The sequence below is a fragment of the Armigeres subalbatus genome, chromosome 3 (assembly GCF_024139115.2).
Source record: "Armigeres subalbatus isolate Guangzhou_Male chromosome 3, GZ_Asu_2, whole genome shotgun sequence".
Lineage (NCBI taxonomy): Eukaryota > Metazoa > Arthropoda > Insecta > Diptera > Culicidae > Armigeres > Armigeres subalbatus.
The window spans coordinates 14,764,732-14,783,335 of record NC_085141.1 but is presented as its reverse complement, the minus strand read 5'-3'; the positions used below and the strand labels follow the sequence as shown (position 1 = coordinate 14,783,335).

General features: G+C 43.2%; 2 protein-coding genes across 2 annotated transcripts in view; one reads left to right on the top strand and one right to left on the bottom strand.

Moving 5' to 3' along the window:
• The window catches only part of LOC134220678 (nuclear pore complex protein Nup88), a 234,877-nt gene extending 216,673 nt beyond the window's left edge, over nucleotides 1–18,204 (top strand). Inside the window, exons 3-7 of the mRNA XM_062699784.1 lie at nucleotides 14,768–14,893; nucleotides 15,767–16,058; nucleotides 16,504–17,633; nucleotides 17,697–17,945; nucleotides 18,012–18,204. Of these exons, the coding sequence (XP_062555768.1) occupies nucleotides 14,768–14,893; nucleotides 15,767–16,058; nucleotides 16,504–17,633; nucleotides 17,697–17,945; nucleotides 18,012–18,078 (1,864 nt within the window). The 3' untranslated portion in view covers nucleotides 18,079–18,204. The remainder of the gene's footprint in view (nucleotides 1–14,767; nucleotides 14,894–15,766; nucleotides 16,059–16,503; nucleotides 17,634–17,696; nucleotides 17,946–18,011) is intronic.
• On the bottom strand, nucleotides 24–1,367 carry LOC134228183 (inactive hydroxysteroid dehydrogenase-like protein 1). Its single transcript, XM_062709986.1, has 4 exons — nucleotides 1,090–1,367; nucleotides 787–1,020; nucleotides 272–717; nucleotides 24–217 (listed from the first exon to the last, which is right to left on the bottom strand). The coding sequence occupies exons 1-4, from the start codon at nucleotides 1,229–1,231 to the stop codon at nucleotides 131–133; spliced, it is 909 nt and encodes a 302-aa protein (XP_062565970.1). The 5' UTR covers nucleotides 1,232–1,367; the 3' UTR covers nucleotides 24–130.
• Nucleotides 18,205–18,604: the final 400 nt, after the last annotated feature.

Here is an 18,604-nt window from a genome sequence, read left to right as displayed (position 1 = left end):
AAATGATATTGAACATCGTTCCATTTTAAGTGTGACCTCATGTTGTGTTTATTGTGATATCATTTGGCTTGAACGTAACTACAGTCATTGGAACGTATTTTCTTATCCGCGTAAATTTAGTTAAATTAAACTAATGCTTTTTGTTTACATCTTTGACGAACAAATTCCCAGCAAACCGTACCGCCAGTTTCAGCGGAAGAAGTCCCCACCATATCATCTGGAATAAATCTAATGTTAAACGAATACAAATTTTACTTCACGTTTAACAAACCTGTAAGCAATGCAGCCAATGGCCACACGTGTGCCCGGTCTTTCCAATGGCGAAAACCGCGAACCTCGCCACCTGCTCCGGCTTCAACACTAGCACGTACCACGGAATGCCATCCGTGTACTGGTGGGCCATGTTCGTCTGCACTATCGAAGGTGACACCACCTGACATTCGACTCCGGTGCCGCGTAATTCATGGCTAAGCCCCAGGCTGAAGCTGACCACGAACGACTTTGACGAACTGTACGCCGTCATGTACGGAATTGGCACATAGGCCGAGCTGGATGCAATATTGACCACAATGCCCCTGCGACGGCGCTTCATCACCGGCAGCACCAACCGCGTGAGCATCGTCGTTGCCACAATGTTCAAATTAATCAAGGTCAACAGATCTGACTCGGTGTTCTGTGCGAAAGAGCCCAGTTCTGGTAGAAAGCCAACATTGTTCACTGAAAAGTACGTAACAAGCATCAAATCATCTGAGAAACAATTAAGTCCCTGTTAGCCCACCCACTAACCCAGTATTCCAATTTCAATCGGGGCAAGTTTTTCTCGCAAGTCATGGTAGATGTGCGGACCACTCGCAAAGTCCACCGCAATCCAACGGGTTTCTACGCCATACTTTTGTGCGATTTCGGCCGCTACCTTTATCAGCTTTGACTCAGTTCGCGAGATAAGCATTACGTTGAGGCCTTTGCTTGCTAGCTGCTCCGCATAGCATTTCCCAATGCCGTCCGTCGCACCGGTAACGACTGCATCAAAACAAACCAACACGATTATTACCCAATATGCTATGAGAAGTTGAGAGATTGGCCACTTACCTGCCCAAGGCCCATATCGAGTTGTGAGTTTTTCCTGAAGTACTACACTACGAATCGTTCCCCAGAGAACGGATAGAAGCGATTCCAGAAAGTTGTTGTAGGCCCATACCAGGGCTACGTACACTCCGATCCACCAAAACATCGCTACTCAAACAAGCGTTCTGATGTTTTGCTACTGACTAACAAAAAAAATGAAACGACGCCGTGCGACGTGCAAAACACTTGTGAGAGAGAACGTCGTGCCTTGGAATAAAATATAATTGCCGTTGATCAATCGATGGCGCTCTCGCTCGTAGCCATGTGTCTAGCGGAACATGTGGTTGATGCGAGACTAGAAGCAACCTGTTTAGTAAAGCAGTAGAAAACCTGAAGCGAAACGGAATTCATCTAGAATTGATAAAAAATAACTTTTTGGGCTTTGTTGAGGTGAATTTTAGTTCACCGCTAGTTCAAGGACAAGTTTTCAAAAAACCGGCTTGTCTGATTTTGTGGACAATTACGTCAATTTGTTGAATCTGATAGCACAACCACGTAAAGGCTACCTTACACCTCGAGAAAAATTGCCGCCGGATTTTGATCCCCGTGCATTTTAAATGGGGCCGGGATTTTGATTTTCCGTGCCCAAATCCCGAAAACATCGCATATGCAAAAATACATGGGGAAAAAATCCGCCAACCAAATTCCCGAGGTGTGAGGCTACCTTAAACCAGTACCATCTGGTTTGGAAAGTCTTTCTCATTCTATCGGTAATATGAATCTGCGCAAGTCATTGAATTTTTGTTTTGTTTTTGAAGATACAAATATTAAAAACGACATTTTTTATATGTGGCGGTATTTTTTTTAAATAAGACCGTTACAAGTATTTAATTTAAATTATGTCCTACTGGTTTCCGAAAGGTCAAGAGGAGGGATAATCTATATACATAAAAATAAATTTATGTCTGTCTGAACCTTATAGACTCTGAAATTACTGAACCGATCGGCATGAAAATTGGTATGCAGAGGTTTTTGGGGCCGGGGAAGGTTCTTAAGATGGTTCGAGATCCCTCCCCCCTTTTGTAGGAGGGCTCCCATACAAATGAAACATAAATTTCTTCATACGTCGAGAATTAATCAGAGAATAAATCAATTTTAGGCGAAACAAAGTACGTCGAGTCTGCTAGTACAAAATAAATATTAGAAGGAAAAAATAAAAAATTAACTCCTCGGATTTGTTAAAGAATGTTTTGAAAATCCTCAAAATTATTCGAATTTTATTTTGTTGCCCCCTCAAAATATTATTTTTGGGCAAAAACAGTCCCAAGGGGGAGACATAACTGTTTTTCAATATTTGTCAAATCACACATTTGTGACGAATAATTTTGAGAAAATGGGATGAGATGCATTCCATTTGAAAAATAGGATGTATCGGCCTTATATGTTTTATCATTTATTTTTATGGACACAATCTTCAGTTATAGGCTTGACCATTAGGTAACCAAACCAAACGCCAATCTTCAACAGAGTAATCCGTTGGAAGCCGCTCTTATCGTCATTATCGCCACCACGTACAGCACCGATATCCACATTCCCGCGGTTTTGTGAACGAATGCGGTTTGCTAGCGATTGTCTGTGTCTTCCAAATGTAAAAGCAATGTTTCGGGTGCGGTGCCAAAAAGCCTTAAATTTCGAACCAAGGCGAACAATCATTGTCCTCGTCGTCTTTGGTTTTGTTGGGCTGGAAAAGGGGGCACAAGCTCAAATATATGTATCCATGGCTTCACGCGGGAAGGTAAATATGTAGCATCATCAGTACTATAGTGCTCGAGTAAAAAAGGATTAAAAGTGGAAAGTACACTCGCGCTAGTGGGTATAGATTTTTATTTACATTTAAATTTATAAATTAATTTCAAGAAAATGCAAAATACATGTCGGCCCTGTCGGTAAAAGTTTTCGATTTATTCGGAGGATTGGTGTAGGCTTTGGCAACCGCACCAACCAACCAGAAGGGGGAAACGGCATTTGTTTGTCGTGCTGCAAAAGTTCATAATTTTGTCATCGTGTACTCACCGAGTGAGTGCGGATGTAGATAAGTAAAGTACCGCATATTTAGATGAGACATTTTATGAAATCGTAATCATAATGAGTGAATTAATATTTGTGTGGAGGACCGTGTATGCTTTTGACGAATAAAACATCTACTCTGTTCTTGTTCTACTTAGGAACCGTCCTGAAATCACGTGGCCACGAATCATCGGAACAGGCAAAATTTTATCAAAATTCAAAAGACCATAACTCTGAAAATTATCAACCAAATTCTTTGGTTCTGCAACTGTTTGACGGGAAAATAATCTAGTTTTGGAAAATCAAATTCTTGTTCAGATGTTGGATACCGCTGATATTTTGGATTGTTTGAGGCCAGGTCAAAAATGGCCAAAACAATAGAAATATTGTTGGTATAAGGGAAAATGGTATAAAATGTACCCATGGAGAAATTTTTTCAATAGCCTTGCAAACGCACTGACTATTTTAGCCGCCTTTTCGCAGAAATAGTCGACATGGGTGTTGAGATTCAACCGTTCGTCGATCATCACTCCTAGCTGTCTTAAAGCCCGCATGAATGGTATGTCGTACCCTCCTACGGTAATCTGCATCCGCTAGTTTTTTCGACAGTTGCTGACCAGCATCACTTCTGTTTTGTGATGAGCAAGCTGCAGCATTAATCCAATTTTCAACTGCGTCGGTCGTCTTCGCCTCCAGCATTTCTACTTCTTCCAGGGACTCTCCGGTTATCGCAAGGAGGGCATCGTCCGCGAATCAAAAGATCTTCACGCCTTTGGGCAATTTAAAGTTTTAAAACTCCGTTGTAGATTACGGTTCATAGCGTTGGGCCTAGTATGGAGCCTTGTGGAAGACCCGCCGTAACCCTGCCCGACTTCTGCCCCGAATTAGTTTCGTAACCAGAATCTGATACTGGAAGTAACTCTTGAGCATTCTACGCAAGTAGTTGACCTTGACCGTACATTTCTCGCTTAACTTTTCTAAAGGACCTTAGTGACATTTTTTCATGAATTAATTTGACTAGCGCAATCAACAGAACAACATGAAAGCTTTTGATTGCAGTACTCAAACTAATTCATGAAAATATGTTACTTAGGTCCTTTTGAAAAGTTAAGCGAGATTTTACAGAAAATGTGGATACACGATGACGATACTGAGTAAGGTGTATTGGCAGGCTATGGACCTTGAAGTATCTTCGATGTGTTCTGTTGTCATGTTGTTTAATGTTAGGTGGTTCACACATGGTGAAAAAATTGGTCTATATCTATAGTATACTTCCATTCCTTTAGATTAGACTAGAAACTTGCATATTGCATCTAAGGCACACAACAAATTCAGTAGTAGTGAGCAGGTTACAAACTTTCTTAATCGCCACTGATGACAGCTCGTCGTTGGAGACTTACATACCTGCAACGGTTACTCCGTCTTCATCTGCGTACGGTGTAGGCGGCCACGTCGTAGAATCATGCTGGGAGAAAAGACCGTTCTCGGTGATCTTCAACTTATCCGGACACATTTCCGCTGGCGTCGCTGGACCCCTGATCCTCGCTGTTATGACCCGATCAGCGTCAGCTTACCGGCACAACTCCTTGAAGCTTTTTCATTTGAAGGCCGATCTAGCTTCACGGACGATTATCTTACGCTCCTCTCTGACCGTTTCAGACCTTGTTCTTTGAAAACGTCTTCTGGCTCTAAGACAGACAGCATGAAGGCTAGCAAGAGTTTCGTTCCACTAGTAATTCAGTCGCCGAACAGCCGGCGAACAGATTGGTTTCAGTCTCCTTGGCATCGTCGCATCACATGCCCTCGCAAGAGTTTTTGTCAGCTCATCTACATCGAGATTTGTAGCGCCCCTGTCTGCTCGAAGTGCTTCGATAAAAAGATTCTTGTCGAAGTCCTTCGTCTTTCATTTTCGCCCGCTAGTCCTAATCTCTCGTCGTCCCAACACTATACCGGATCGCCTGGTAATCACTATGTGTATAGTCCTATACAAGCTCTTCAAGCTCATATTCCTCACCGGATTGCAGAACGCGATGTCGATGATGGACTCTCTGCCATCTCTGCGAAATGTAGTAACGGCACCTTCGTTGCACAGCCTGACGTCCAGTTTTGCCAACGCCTCCAGTAAACTGTAACCTCTAGGGTTAGTCAGTCTGCTTCCCCATTCCACTGCCCAAGCGTTGCAGTCGTCTTGAAGGGCGTTGGAAGTCACCCATCGTATGGTCGTTTCCGTCCTCCGGTTTGCATAGCAGACATCTCGGTTTCCTCGTGCAGTCCCTAGCAACGTGTCCTTCTTCGTCACATTTCCTACATAGACTGGATCTGTCCAGGTGTTTGCAGTTTCGCGCCTGGTGGTCAAACGCCATGCATTTAAAGCATCGCTCCATCTGTTTGGTTACTCGCGGGGCGAATCTCAACGGACACATCGGCCATCCTACTTTAACCTTTAACCTTGTTGAGTCGTTCCTCAGTCGAATCGCCATCTGCACTTCCCCCTGCTTGCATTGTGAGGCCAGTGTCTTCGCTCGTCATCTCGCCCAGGTCTCTGCACTCGATCACTGCTTCCTGCGTTAGAGCTCTTACGTTCCGTTCACTGCCCAATGAATTGGTAACGAGCCCTTGATCGTAGGATCATTCTTCAGCTTGAACAGCAACTCCCCCTTCTGGGTACGCCTAGTTGTAACCACCTTCTCACCCAAGTCTTTTAGTTTCGGGCCCTCTCTGACCTTCCTCATGATCGCTGCGTACGACGTTTTATCGCTCGCTTCGACAACCAGGACGTTACCCTTGACTCTCCCCGAGAGGAACGACGTTTTTCTTTTTTTGTCTGTCCTTTCCTCTTTTCAACGCTCGCGCTCGAACATTTTTTGGTCCTTCGATCCGGATCGAAAGCCAAACCGCGGTCGGAAAGTGCTGGTCAAAGAACAAAGTACTGACCAGACGCGCAATTTTATGTCGAATATATAGCCATTGTACTTGAATAAAAAGCGCCATCGCGCTCGGAGGTTGCGCGCGCTCATTAGCAGCAAAGTGTTTGGCTAATTGATGAGCCCGCAATTAAGCGATCAAATTTGTGATCGAACACTGCCGGTGGGTGAAGAAAAAATTGTGTGATTGGTTGAAGAACTTTTTTACTTGGAAGAGTTGGTGCAGGAGGGAATATTTGGGTTCATCTGCGGTCATCGAGCAACCCCAATTGCCGAATCGGAGCCATTTTCAATGCTGGTAGAGCGTCCCCTTCGATCAAAGCTATTGACGGGAAGCTGTTTGGCGGTGTGTGGTGGTGCTAATATCACTACTAGGATTAGAGCGGCCATTTGCCCAACAATTCAGGGAATCAGTCCTAGTTATATGCATGTGGCTTGTGGTAGCAATTAAGGGAAAAGAGAATTCCAACTAAATTGAATTCAACTTCATTTGGTTAATGAAAGTTGGGTGACTTTTTTCGATTTGTACAAGTCCTTATGGCCGGCGTCGACTACTTCTGGAGGCGCAAGCCTTAGGGTCTGAAGCATTAACAGCGTCCTCACTCTACATTGAAGCAGTCAATTTCCAGCTTTGGAGCAGCTAGGAGCAAATCACCACACTAACCACCGGAAAGTAGACCAAAAATAGGTTTCAATTTGCCGATTTCTTCGTCGCGAAGGCCAGTACATCTAAGAAGGATCTAATATGTTCTATTCTGTGTTGGCCTCGCCGGCTCGGTTTCGCGAAAGAAACGAGTAGCTCGCGCCGGGAAGGAGGTCCGTTTCGATTTACTCCGTTTCCGCACGTTTTCCGTGTGTGTGTGCTTGCGAACATTTGAACAGAAGAAGAAGAAGAAGAAGAAGTGCTTGCGAAAATGCCACCCAAGGCAGAGAAAATCCTCGCGGATAAAGTGATCCAGCGGCAATCTTTGATCGCCATGCGAAGAGCGGTTGAGAAATTCATCGCCGATTTCGGTCCAGTGCGTGACAGGAATCGACTCTCTAGACAAAGTGAGTACTGCGTTTGCGAAAGTTCAGGACACCATCGAGCGACTAGATAGCGAAGATCTGGAGGCACACCTCATCGATTGTTTGATTTAATCACCGCGGGTTTTCATTTAATTTTTACGCTATATTGGCTTTTCTCGGTGATAATGATCATTATCACCGAGAAAAGCCAATATAGCGGAAAAATTAAATACACCTCATCGATACTGCACAGCGAAAGGATTCCTACTTTCAAAACTCCCCACCGAAGGTAATCAAGCGCTACTGAACGCTTCGTTCGCCAAACAACTTCCACATCCGCTTACCGCAGATCGACCTTCCACGTTTCATTGGGGATTTTTCACGTTGGTTGTCGTTCCGTGATACATTTTCGTCCATGGTTCACTCCAATGCGGACATACCAACAGTCGCCAAACTGCAATACCTCTTGCAGTCTCTAGAGGGAAACGCAAAGAAACCCTACGAGTTGGTCGATATCGAAGCCGACAATTACGTTTGCACTTAGAGACGCACTCCTCAAGCAATCCAACAACCGTCGATTACTAAAGCGATAACTTTTCCGGGCGCTCTACGATACGCCAGCAGTGAAGCAGGAGTCTACTAATCGCATCCACAGCCTGATCGACGATTTCCAGCGCCATGTGAAGGCCTTTAAAAGTTGAACGAACCTGTGGAGGACACACCGCTGGTGAATATCTTGTCGTACATGCTGGACCAACCCACTTTACAAGCTTGGGAGGAGAAGACTAGTACGCAAGATGACGTGAATTACGAGGAGCAGGTAGAATTCCACTATCAGCGCGTACGAGTGCTGAATTCAGTAGGCTATGAGCACCATCAGCTTCCACCGCCGGTGGCAAAGGTGGCCGGCAACATTCCAAAACCCACCAACCCATCGTCGGCTAGTTCAACCGTGCCATCTACTGTTTCCGTCCACTAGCGTGGGCACTCGGAGCTCCACTACTCCCAATGTCAGCATGGCAGTCCGAACTGCATACAATACTGTTTTGTTGGAAACGGTTGCCCTCAATGTCGTTGATGATCACAGACACGAGCTCCAGGCAAAGGCTTTACTGGACTCGGCTTCCATATCCAACTTCACGCACCGTGTGAAAAGTGCAATTTCCGCCACCATCCAGTCGAGTACACATAAGTTTTCGACGAAGCTACAGTTCCTCATTCTTAAAAAATCTTTCGACACAGCTGCCGACTCAATATCTCGTCGTGGAATATTCCCAGGATTAGCCTCGCCAACCCTCAGTTCAACATCCCAGAGAGGATAGACCTCGTTATCGGCAGTGAAGCCTTCTGGGAGATCCATAGTGGTCGGAAGATTTCGTTAGGGGACGGACTTCCATCCGGATGGGCTGTCGCAGGCACCGCATCCAATCAACACACTTGTATTCCTCGGATCTGCAACCTTCCTAGGAATGATGCTCCGTTAGAAGCTACGCTTCAGAAGTTTTGGGAAATCGAGGACATCCCCGACGGACCAGCACTATCCGTTGAAGAAGATTGTTGTGAGAAGCACTTCGTAGCTACTACCACCCGTGATCCTTCTGGAAGGTATATCGTCAGTCTTCCTCGAAGCGACAATCCTGATATTGTCCTAGAAAGCTCAAGGGATATCGCTGATCGCCGTCTTATGAGCGCCGAGCGGCGTTTCGAACGTGATCCTGCCCTAGCAGCACACATGTTTCACTTAGGATACCGCAACTGATATGTGACCAGATTTAGTCACAATCAAGTTGCTGCACTATTTTTGTCTGACTCGTGTTACTCGGGTGCCACCAAGGACGCGTACCATCGTTTCATGGACGAATATCTCCAGTTAGGGCATACGAAGAAGCTCATCGATCCAGTAGACGACAATCAACCGCATTGCTACATATCGCAGCACGCCTTCAAAGAGTCGAGCACGTCTACAAAGGTTTGGGTCGTTTTCGAAGCGTCGTGCAGAACAGCCTCCGGATATTCATTAGGTCGATGACCTACGGTACCGCGTCTGCTCCGTATCTTGGAACGAGGGTAATGCAGCAGATTGCACACGAGAATGGGAACCACTGTCCAGCTGCAGCAGATCCATTCATTTACGATTTCTTCGTCGACGACTTCCTTTCGGGCGCTGATCACGTAGAATCTGCAATTAAAGTGAGGCAACAAGTAATGTCGATGCTGAATACTGCTAGTTTCCCAATAAAGAAATGGGCAACGAATGTTCCAGAAGTTCTACATGATGTTCCATCGGAATATTTAGCCGTTCAACCGCTGCATGAACTTCAGGACGAGCAGGCCGTTTCGGCTCTGGGACTCGTATGGGAGCAGAGTACCGACGCATTACGGTTTAAAGTACAGCTACCCCCGCCGGCCATAGTTCTGGCAAACCGAAACTAAATCGTCGTAACGATACCGTTTCTCCAGTCTCCACCGAAGAAATACAACATGCCGAACTTCATCTGTGTCGGCTAGCCCATCAACAGTCGTTTCCTGCAGAGATCTTTCATCTGTCAAGGAATGAACCAGTCGTCAAATCATCCGCTATGAAGTGGCTGAAGCCATACATCGACGAAGCTCGTATTATTCGCGTCGGTGACCGGCTACGGAACGCCACACTCTCCGATTACGTCAAGCATTCGATCGTACTCTCTGCCAAACACCCGCTGTCGACTCTACTGGCTAGTTTCTTTCACCTGAAGCTACTGCATGCAGGGCCGCAACTCCTGATAGCCTTACTGCGCCAGCAGTTTTGGATTCTCGGCAACAGAAATTTGTACAAATCCATTTGCCACCATTGCCACACTTGCTGTCGTAGCTGGACTAGTAGCAGAGCACAGCAGATCTTCCAGCATCGCGAGTCTCACCAACTCGCCCCTTGTCTATATGTGGCGTTGACTACTGTGAACCGTTCTCACTGAAGGCAACCATCCGCAATCATGCTCCAACCAAGGCTTACGTGGCAATCTTCGTTTGCTTCGCCACGAGAGCCGTACGCATCCAGCTTGTTAGCGATCTCACAACTGCTGCTTTCCTGGCAGCGCGCATCTACGAGATGCTGAAGGGAGACAACCATGATCGGGATCGGATCTTCAATTGGTGTGTGAAGAACGAGATTTGGTGGAAGCTTTTTTTTCGCCACGTGCACCGCACTTTGGCGGGCTATGGGAGGCTGCCGTCAAGTTAGCAGAGAGCACCTCCTAAAAACAGTAGGCAACACCAACATTGCTCACGAGCAGGTGTTAACTCTTCTGGCACAGGTCGAAATGTGCCTCAATTCCCGTCCGCTGACTCCGATGTCGAGTGGTCCGTCCGATTTGGAGGTCGTAACTCCAGGACATTTTCTCGTCGAGGCCCACCTTCAAGCGGTACCTGATGTTGATTTTCGAGGGGCTCCTGACATCCGTCTGAAAGCTTATGATGTGGTCCAGAAGCATCTCCAGAATATCTGGGCACGCTGATACCCGGAGTACCTTCAACAGCTGCAGTCACGAGCAAACAAAGGGTGCAATCTCCCGATTACCATTAAAGTAGGCCGCATCGTCGTCATGAAGGAGAACAACGTTTCTCCTGCTAGCTGGCCGCTCGGGCGAGTCATGAAGCTACACCCGGGCAAGGACGGGGTCGTCCGAGTCGTGACCCTACGCACTGCTCCAGGGAAGGACATCGTTCGTGCCGTAGCCATGATCGCTCTACTGCCGTCACCGGATCCAAGCATCTGAAGCCGTCGTTTCACCTGCACCTGCGGGCACCTGCGCTTAGCACCGTTAATTGCTGTTCCATTCCTTTCAAGCCAAGCCGTTTGATCTACCTGGTCTTCTTTTTTGTTCCCGGTCAACTGCGTGGATCTATGGCGGAGTGATAACTGAACTGATGTCCATAACAACCACAACCAACCAAAATTACACCTGAATTCGTCCAATGTTGAATTGTTGGCGCCCCTACGTGTTCCAAGGTGGACGGAATTTTGGAGCCGGGGTGCCAATGAAAATTACATTTTTGAATTTCAAAAAACGACGTTGCTCACAAGTTTCATTAGCCCAAAATATGACCACATGCAAAATTTGAACTCAATCGGACATGATTTAGGGGTGCCTAAAATTCATCAAAGTTTTGATTTTTTTTCCATGAAAAACCAACCAAAGGAAAAATCGAAAATCGAATTTTTGTTTTTGATGCCAAATGACTTAAAAATGCATGAAACGTTGAGATCTGATGCCATTTAAAAAAAAGTCGATTTTTTCTCTTAGAACATTTCTGGGATTTTTTTTCAGATATATATAAATATCCCCCTATGCAAAATTTGAGCTAAATCGGACATGATTTAGGGGTCCTTAAAATTAATCAAAACTTTATTTTTTCTCACATTTTTTTGTTTTTTGATGCTAAAGGACTCAAAATGCATGAAACTTTGAGCATTATTTTTTTGAAACAAAAATCGACTGTTTTGGGCTTTGAAAAAATTTCCTATTGTGAAAACAATTTTTCATCGAATTTAAAAACCGAACGTTACGCAAACATTTCCTAAGCCCTAAAATATGCCCCTATGCCAAATTTGAGCTCCATCGGACATGATTTAGGGGTGCTCAAAATCTTGCTATCAAAATTTAGATTTTTTTTGTAACTTGATCTTTACACGTTGTGTTTTGAATTCATGCGGTACCGCGTAAAAATAAACTTCAGTGTAATAAACATTGTTTAGCAATCTGATAATTTTCTCCGTAAATTAGATCTCAAAAGTTTTCAAAGTTACAAAAAATTCAAAATTTTGAGCACCCCTAAATCATGTCCGATGGAGCTCAAATTTTGCAAAGAGGCATATTTTAGGGTTTGGGAAATATTTGCGTAACGTCCGTTTTTTGAATTCGATGAAAAATTGTTTTCGCCATAAGAAATTTTTTCAAAGTCTCAAAACAGTCGATTTTTTTTAATGTTTCCAAAGTTTCATGCATTTTGAGTCCTTTGGCATTAAAAAACAAAAAAAAATTTATTTCCCCTTTGTGAGAAAAGAAAAAAAGTTTTGATTAATTTTAATCACCCTTAAATCATGTCCGATTTAGCTCCAAGTCCCAAAAATGTTTTAAGAGAAAAAATCGATTTTTTTTAATGGCATCAGATATCAACGTTTCATCTATTTTTAAGTCGTTTGGAATCAAACACCAAAAATCGATTTTCGACTTTTCCTTTCCCCCCTTGGGAAAATTTTGGACCCCCATGAGAAATGTATCATCACCGCTAGGTGGACTAATTAGGGTTTTTTTTATTGGTTCAAATTCAAATCTCGCTATAAACAATACAATACTTGTAAAGCAATAGAATTGAAAGGTTCCATTACCAAATGGAAAACGTAATGATAATTTTCTGTCGTCTATAATTTTTTCCATTTATAATAAAACGGGCTTGGTAGTCATATGGCTACTGCTTCTGCCTCATACGCAGAAGGTCGTGGGTTCAATCCCAGGTCCGTTCCATTCTCCTACTTTGTATCTTTCTCTATATTTCTCATCTTCTGGCAATCGCTAGAACTGGAAATGGACTTCCATACTGTTTCCATTTCCATTTATATACCTTCAACTTGATTATTCTAGCAGTATTTGCAAGAATTTGAATTGAACTGAAAAGCTCGTATCCTATATATAATTAGAAATTTAATCAATTGCTTTCTCCTATCTATCACATTGGCAGCTCGTTAACCAAGACGGACCTCTGCCTCTCGAACCTAACCCAAAAATTCCAACAAATTCCGCATGAACTCGTGGCAAGTGCAGAGGTATATTTGGCTTGCAGTGGGCGAGTGATTGCATTATCATTTCCTCCCCGTTCCCTATATTGACTTGCATTCTGACGTGTCAGGCGCCAGTATGACCTAACAAATGAGATCACCAGTACTTGTACATTGAAGATGTGAGCTAGTCCCAAGCAAACATCTGCTGGTTCTCTATGCAAGAACAGCTGATCTGGTCATAATGCAGTAGCAACTACGAGCAGGCAATCAAGCACAAGCTATAATTTTTTCCATATACAATTTTGTATGAAAAATTTTACGTTTTTATTGTAGTTCTATATATGTATGTTTATTTCAAAAGCATATTTTATAAGATTTAACATTTTAGAACAGTACTCCTTGAGAGTTGTTTTTAATCTTCTGTCTGTGCTTTTTCGAATATTGACTATTGGTGGGCGGGTACATCGCGGGGAGGGGTTTTAGTAAACAAGGGTACAAAAACAGTGATTTTTCATGATTATTTCACTTATATCCGAAAATCCTACCCATTTTGAACTGCACCTTTTTTAAAAGGTTATGCAGGAAGGCGTGTGCTTTGGCATGAGGCGTTGATAAGTTTAGAACTTGGCCTAGACTACTCAAGATATTCCGATGTATAGAATTCTCCTCATTGTAAATATTCTTATCGCACAAATTTAAAATTTGTTAAAATGGCGTCTTGATCAAAGGTCGTCTAGTGGGAATGGACTGTCTTGTGACGGAAGTAATAATTGGGAATTTTACAAATAGGTGGCAAATTGGCTGATCTTTGGTTACGCATGTAGATCCAAAGGTCTTAATTTCAGGGTTTTCTTGGATGACCTGAAACATATTCTTTGAACACATTCTATTATTTGCAGCATCGCTGGAGCAGGTTGAATACAAAGAAAACTTTTGATGAACTCTACCACAACATTCACGTTTGCAAAAAATGCTACAAACCAAAATCCATCAGATCTCACATGGAACAATATACCCAAATATAACAACTCACTAGCGTCGCATATTGGAAGAAGTGTTCATTATACGTATTGAGCACCGCTTTGTAGTCCTGGACATCCAGAAAAATGTTGCCGAATACAACTTGGGTGTAGGTATTAGGGATCTCAAGCTAAAGCAATATTTCAAATATGCAAGAATATTGCAAGTACACTAGCGCCGCCTATTTGTAAATTTCCTAATTATTTATTCCGTCACATGACAGTCCATTCCCACCATACGAACTTTGTTAAAGACGTCATCTTTACAAATTTCAAATTTGTGCGATAAGAATATTTACAATGAGGAAAATTCCATATATCGGATTTACTTGAGTAGTCTAAAATAATGAATTCAAATATACCGCCACCTAGCGATCAAGTTTTTAATTAATCAATGCCTCATGTCAAAGCACCCGCCTTCCTGCATAAACTTTTTGAAAAGGAGCAGTTCAAAATGGGTAGGATTTTCAGATATAAGCAAAATAAGTTTGAAAAATCACTGTTTTTGTACCCTTTTTTACGAAAACCCCTCCCCGCGATGTACCCGCCCACCTATAGTCAATCTTTGGTAACGATGATTAAATTATCTTTCGAAACAGCCCCAAAAATCCAAAATCTGCCAAACATTAAAAAAGTTATAGCAATTTCAATTTGGGGTCAATTTGACCCCAGAGCACAGACAACGTAAGTTTTTTGAAAAAAAGTACACTGTAGCGCATATTTTCAAGATTTTTCAAGCGAATTTGCACCTAGGAGACAGATCTCGGCGAGTTTTACCAAACTACCAAAAATTAGGAGAATCGGTTGAAAACTAAAAAAATGGCAGCCACTCAAATTGGCCTGGGGTCATATTGACCCCAGAGCACAGACAAAAGGTTAATTATATCAGTGTATTAACGCAATATCCTTTTTATGATTAATTTCAGTGCATACAACCTAGACGAACATCTCTTCACCGAGAATCCCAATCTAGAGGTTCTACAAATCCGGTGGCATCCGGCATCACCGACTGATTCCCACATTTTGGCTCTCCTATCGGACAACTCGATTCGGTACGTACTACAGTCAAACCTCCATGAGTCGATGTTCTATGACTCGATATCGACTCATGGAAGCAAATTATTCCATACTAAAAAATATTTTCTGGGTTACTGTGATGGTCCCTCCAAAAAGCTTTTCAAGGATGTTTTATTCCACATCTCGATATTTCCATGAGTCGATGGTCCCTTCAATATCGACTCATGGAGGTTTGACTGTATTCGCAAACACTCATTCTCATATAGGCGCCTTGTCACTGAGGAAAGAGCCGTGTGCTTTGTTAATTTATAAGACACGACCCGGTATCCCCCATATCCAACTTTTCATCCCAACCGAAAGCATTGCCCCTGTGCTATGATCCAAATAGAGCATAGGTGTGCTGTGCATCAATCGAGAACGATTTCCACTTGTTTGCTCTTCTGAGAGAGCCTAAAGTAGAAACGCTATACCATCCACCAGCAGGCTACCAAACAGTTGACTGCACCCGTCCGATCCTTTTTTCTCATTACCCTTCGTTTTCTAGTCTGTCACGCTTGACCTAACCTCAAAAACCCGTCCAACCGCGGTCAACACCACCAACGTCATCATCGTCGTGCGGTGGTCTTCGTTGTCATTTGCGCCCTCGTCTTTTTCAATAACCCGCCGCGTCGACGGCCAGCCGCAGTGCAAAAAACAGACAACCATATATTAGGCCGCGAGAAGAACAACGTCGTCAAGTGGCTCACGGTGAGACCGAATCCTCGTTTCCGAAAAGCAATAATAATCAACTCAAGCTCAAAATCCTCATACCAGCATCAGCAGCCCATCGGCTTGCACTGTTTGCCTAGATGGAAAGCTCTGTGGAAAGGTCCCTACGTTTGCTGACTGTTTCATTTTCTCGTTCGCAGCGTCTACGATGTGGACTCGCTACGGCATGTGTGGCGTGTTGGTCCTTCGCCAGGGCTACTTGTTAACGGTGGTCACCCCGTCTCTCCGTCGCCGGGCCACGCGAGTACATCCGCGAAGCTGGCCTATCTCAACAGCCTCGGCGATACGGCCGTTGATTTTGACATTGCGCCGCCACGTGTGGTTTCGGCGACGACGGTCAACGGCAGCGACGATACGACGATGCTCTCCAGCCGGACTACGATGGTCAGCATGATGCGGGACAATCTGAACATTTCTTCAGCAACGACGACGGTTAGTATATGTGGGTAGTGGCAATAGCTGGTCGGGATATGAGGTCCAGCTATGAAAGAGAGAGAGTCTATTTGCTTTGGTAATGCATCACCAGTTGAAGATTATGGGATTAGAAGATTGGGATTGATTACCTGATTATGGAATGGTGTTATGAGTTATGGTTCGCTTGAAGGCAGTACACGCTTCACAATTTAGCTTGTGTATATTAGTATTACTGATTAAAACCAGATGAACGATAGTTTTTTCTAATATATTTCTAAATATTGCAATGGAAAATACGGGGTTAAATTAAATAAGGTAGATTAAGCTACTATAATCTTTATATTTTTAAAGAAAATTTAAAATGAATACTTGTGACAATAAAGTACATTAGAAGCTGTTTATTCCTTGGCCTCGAATTAGGTAACATTGAATAAACACCTTTTTTACATTCGTTCTTCTACAGAATTCATTCGTCAAAACACAAAAACCCAACAACGATAAAGTCGAATGGCCCATCGTCATTCTACGCGGTGATGGAAACGTCTACATTCTATGTGCTGGCATTGACACGGATCGCCCCAAGCTGCAGGGACCGATTTCAATTCTCCCCCAAGTGGAAGATAACTATGGTTTGGACTCCTGTTCGTTGGTTGTTATCCCATCTCTACCACCCACAATCATAATCGCCGAAAGCACCGGCAAAACACATCATGCTCTGCTCCTGGAAGAAGAGTTCCCAGCTGAGAGATCGTTCAATGAACTGGACTCCAGTCTGATCATCTACCCCTCGGAATGGTACCTTCAGGTTTTGGAAACTGTTGAACTCGAACTTGGACTCACCGGAGTTGATGAAACTAAAACCTATTCTTGTCCGATTCATTTGAAGCGAGACCTACTCAATGAATCAAGATACTTTGCTTATCACAACGCTGGTCTTCACGCGATCACATTGGATTTCACTCGCCAGCTTGTACTATTTGTTGAGAGCGAGGAAGACACAAGCGATCGTTATCCACTATTCACATCTCAGAGCCGTGCCGAATACGTTGTCTGTACCAAAGCGCTCCAGCATATGAGCTCAAATGCCGTTATAGGATTTGCTTTGTTACAATCTCCCTCCGGAGTTCTGCTACAGCTGGCATCGGGCCAGGTCGTCACTCTTGATTTGATCAGTGACCATCACATGATTCACGATTGGAAAGTCAAGTCCGGTTCAAAATCATCAACTGGCACGGAATCACCACTGAAGAAACTGCTGAAAGATCCTTTCCAAGATCGGATTCAATCGATACTTAAGTCCGGTACAACTCAACCTATTTTAAAGTTGGACAAATCCTCGGAACCAACGCCACAAGAATCATTTGAACTATTAACCCAAGCGACCCGGATGCTAAGGGAGCATTATTTCGTGAAACATGACAAAGCACGTCAGGAGATTGAAAGGAGAGTTCATGTGCTCAGGTTACTGAAGGACCAACAATTGAGGGAAATAGCACAGCTACAGCAGGAAAAACAACAGATTCGGGAAACGGCGGAACGATTGGCTGAAAATTATGAAGACATTTGCGATAAGCAGAATGCATTGTTTAAAAGGTGATTTCTCATTTTTTTTTTTCAGTTTTTGCATGGTAATTTTATATTTTTTCGGAATTGTAGAGCTCAAGAAGTGGTACGATTAGCAACTTTGCGCCTTCCGAAAGGATCATTCTCGGAAAAGAAGTACGCGGAAATGATCGAAAAAATTTGCAATGCGACGAAACAACTTCAGAAGAATGTTGATCAGGCTAAACAGAAAATCAGTGCCCAGCAGGTTCAGGTAGAACAGAAACAGAAGGCATACAACGAAAGAATCGTAACACTGCCGAAGAAGCAGGAAGTAATTATTCAGCAGATTATTAGTGAAATGTGAGTAACTTTTTAAAAAATGTAACAAACTAACGATGCTAATTGATCTTTTTTCTTTTTTCAAAGGTACACACAAATTGATGGATACGTCAAAGACATAAAGAAGATCAATAACATGCTGAATCTATCCTAAACGGATAATTTCAAAGTACATCATTTGAATGTCGTAAGTACAGGATGCTAAGATTTTACTTTTACACATATTTTACTGTACCATGTTCCATACATTATCGATTCAATAAAGAAAAATGTAATGTTACTTGAATCAAGTTAGTTCGTGCCGAAATTTCAATTCGACATGTTTATATCTACTGTTATAAGTTCACAGGATTTTTACAGTCATCCTTAAAATACATTTTGATTTTTCCCTGATTGTTTTAAAAGATTTTGTGAAACATGTTGCAAAGATTTAGGTGGCAAATTGAAGTAACACTATATAAACACGAGCAAAAAAAAAATCGTGTAAAAACGGAATCTTGTGTACTGGAACAATGTTGGAAAAACAAAAAAAAAAGCCGAGATTTTACTTTTACCACATTTTTTAGATGTACATAGGGTAGAATACGGCTTGGCAGGGTGCGACGATTTTTTGGCATAATCAACAATATTTGCGTTTACCAGCAATAAACATACACCCAATGGCGCCGGGAGTGGGTGAG

Bases quoted from the DNA above. Each gene is read 5' to 3' on its own strand.
- LOC134228183 (XM_062709986.1), bottom strand. From the start codon at position 1,231: ATGTTTTGGTGGATCGGAGTGTACGTAGCCCTGGTATGGGCCTACAAC. The intron at 718-786 runs GTTAGTGGGTGG...CGTACTTTTCAG, and splicing joins GATTGAAATTGGAATACTGG to TGAACAATGTTGGCTTTCTA. The intron at 218-271 runs GTTTGTTAAACG...GATTTATTCCAG, and splicing joins ATTGGCTGCATTGCTTACAG to ATGATATGGTGGGGACTTCT.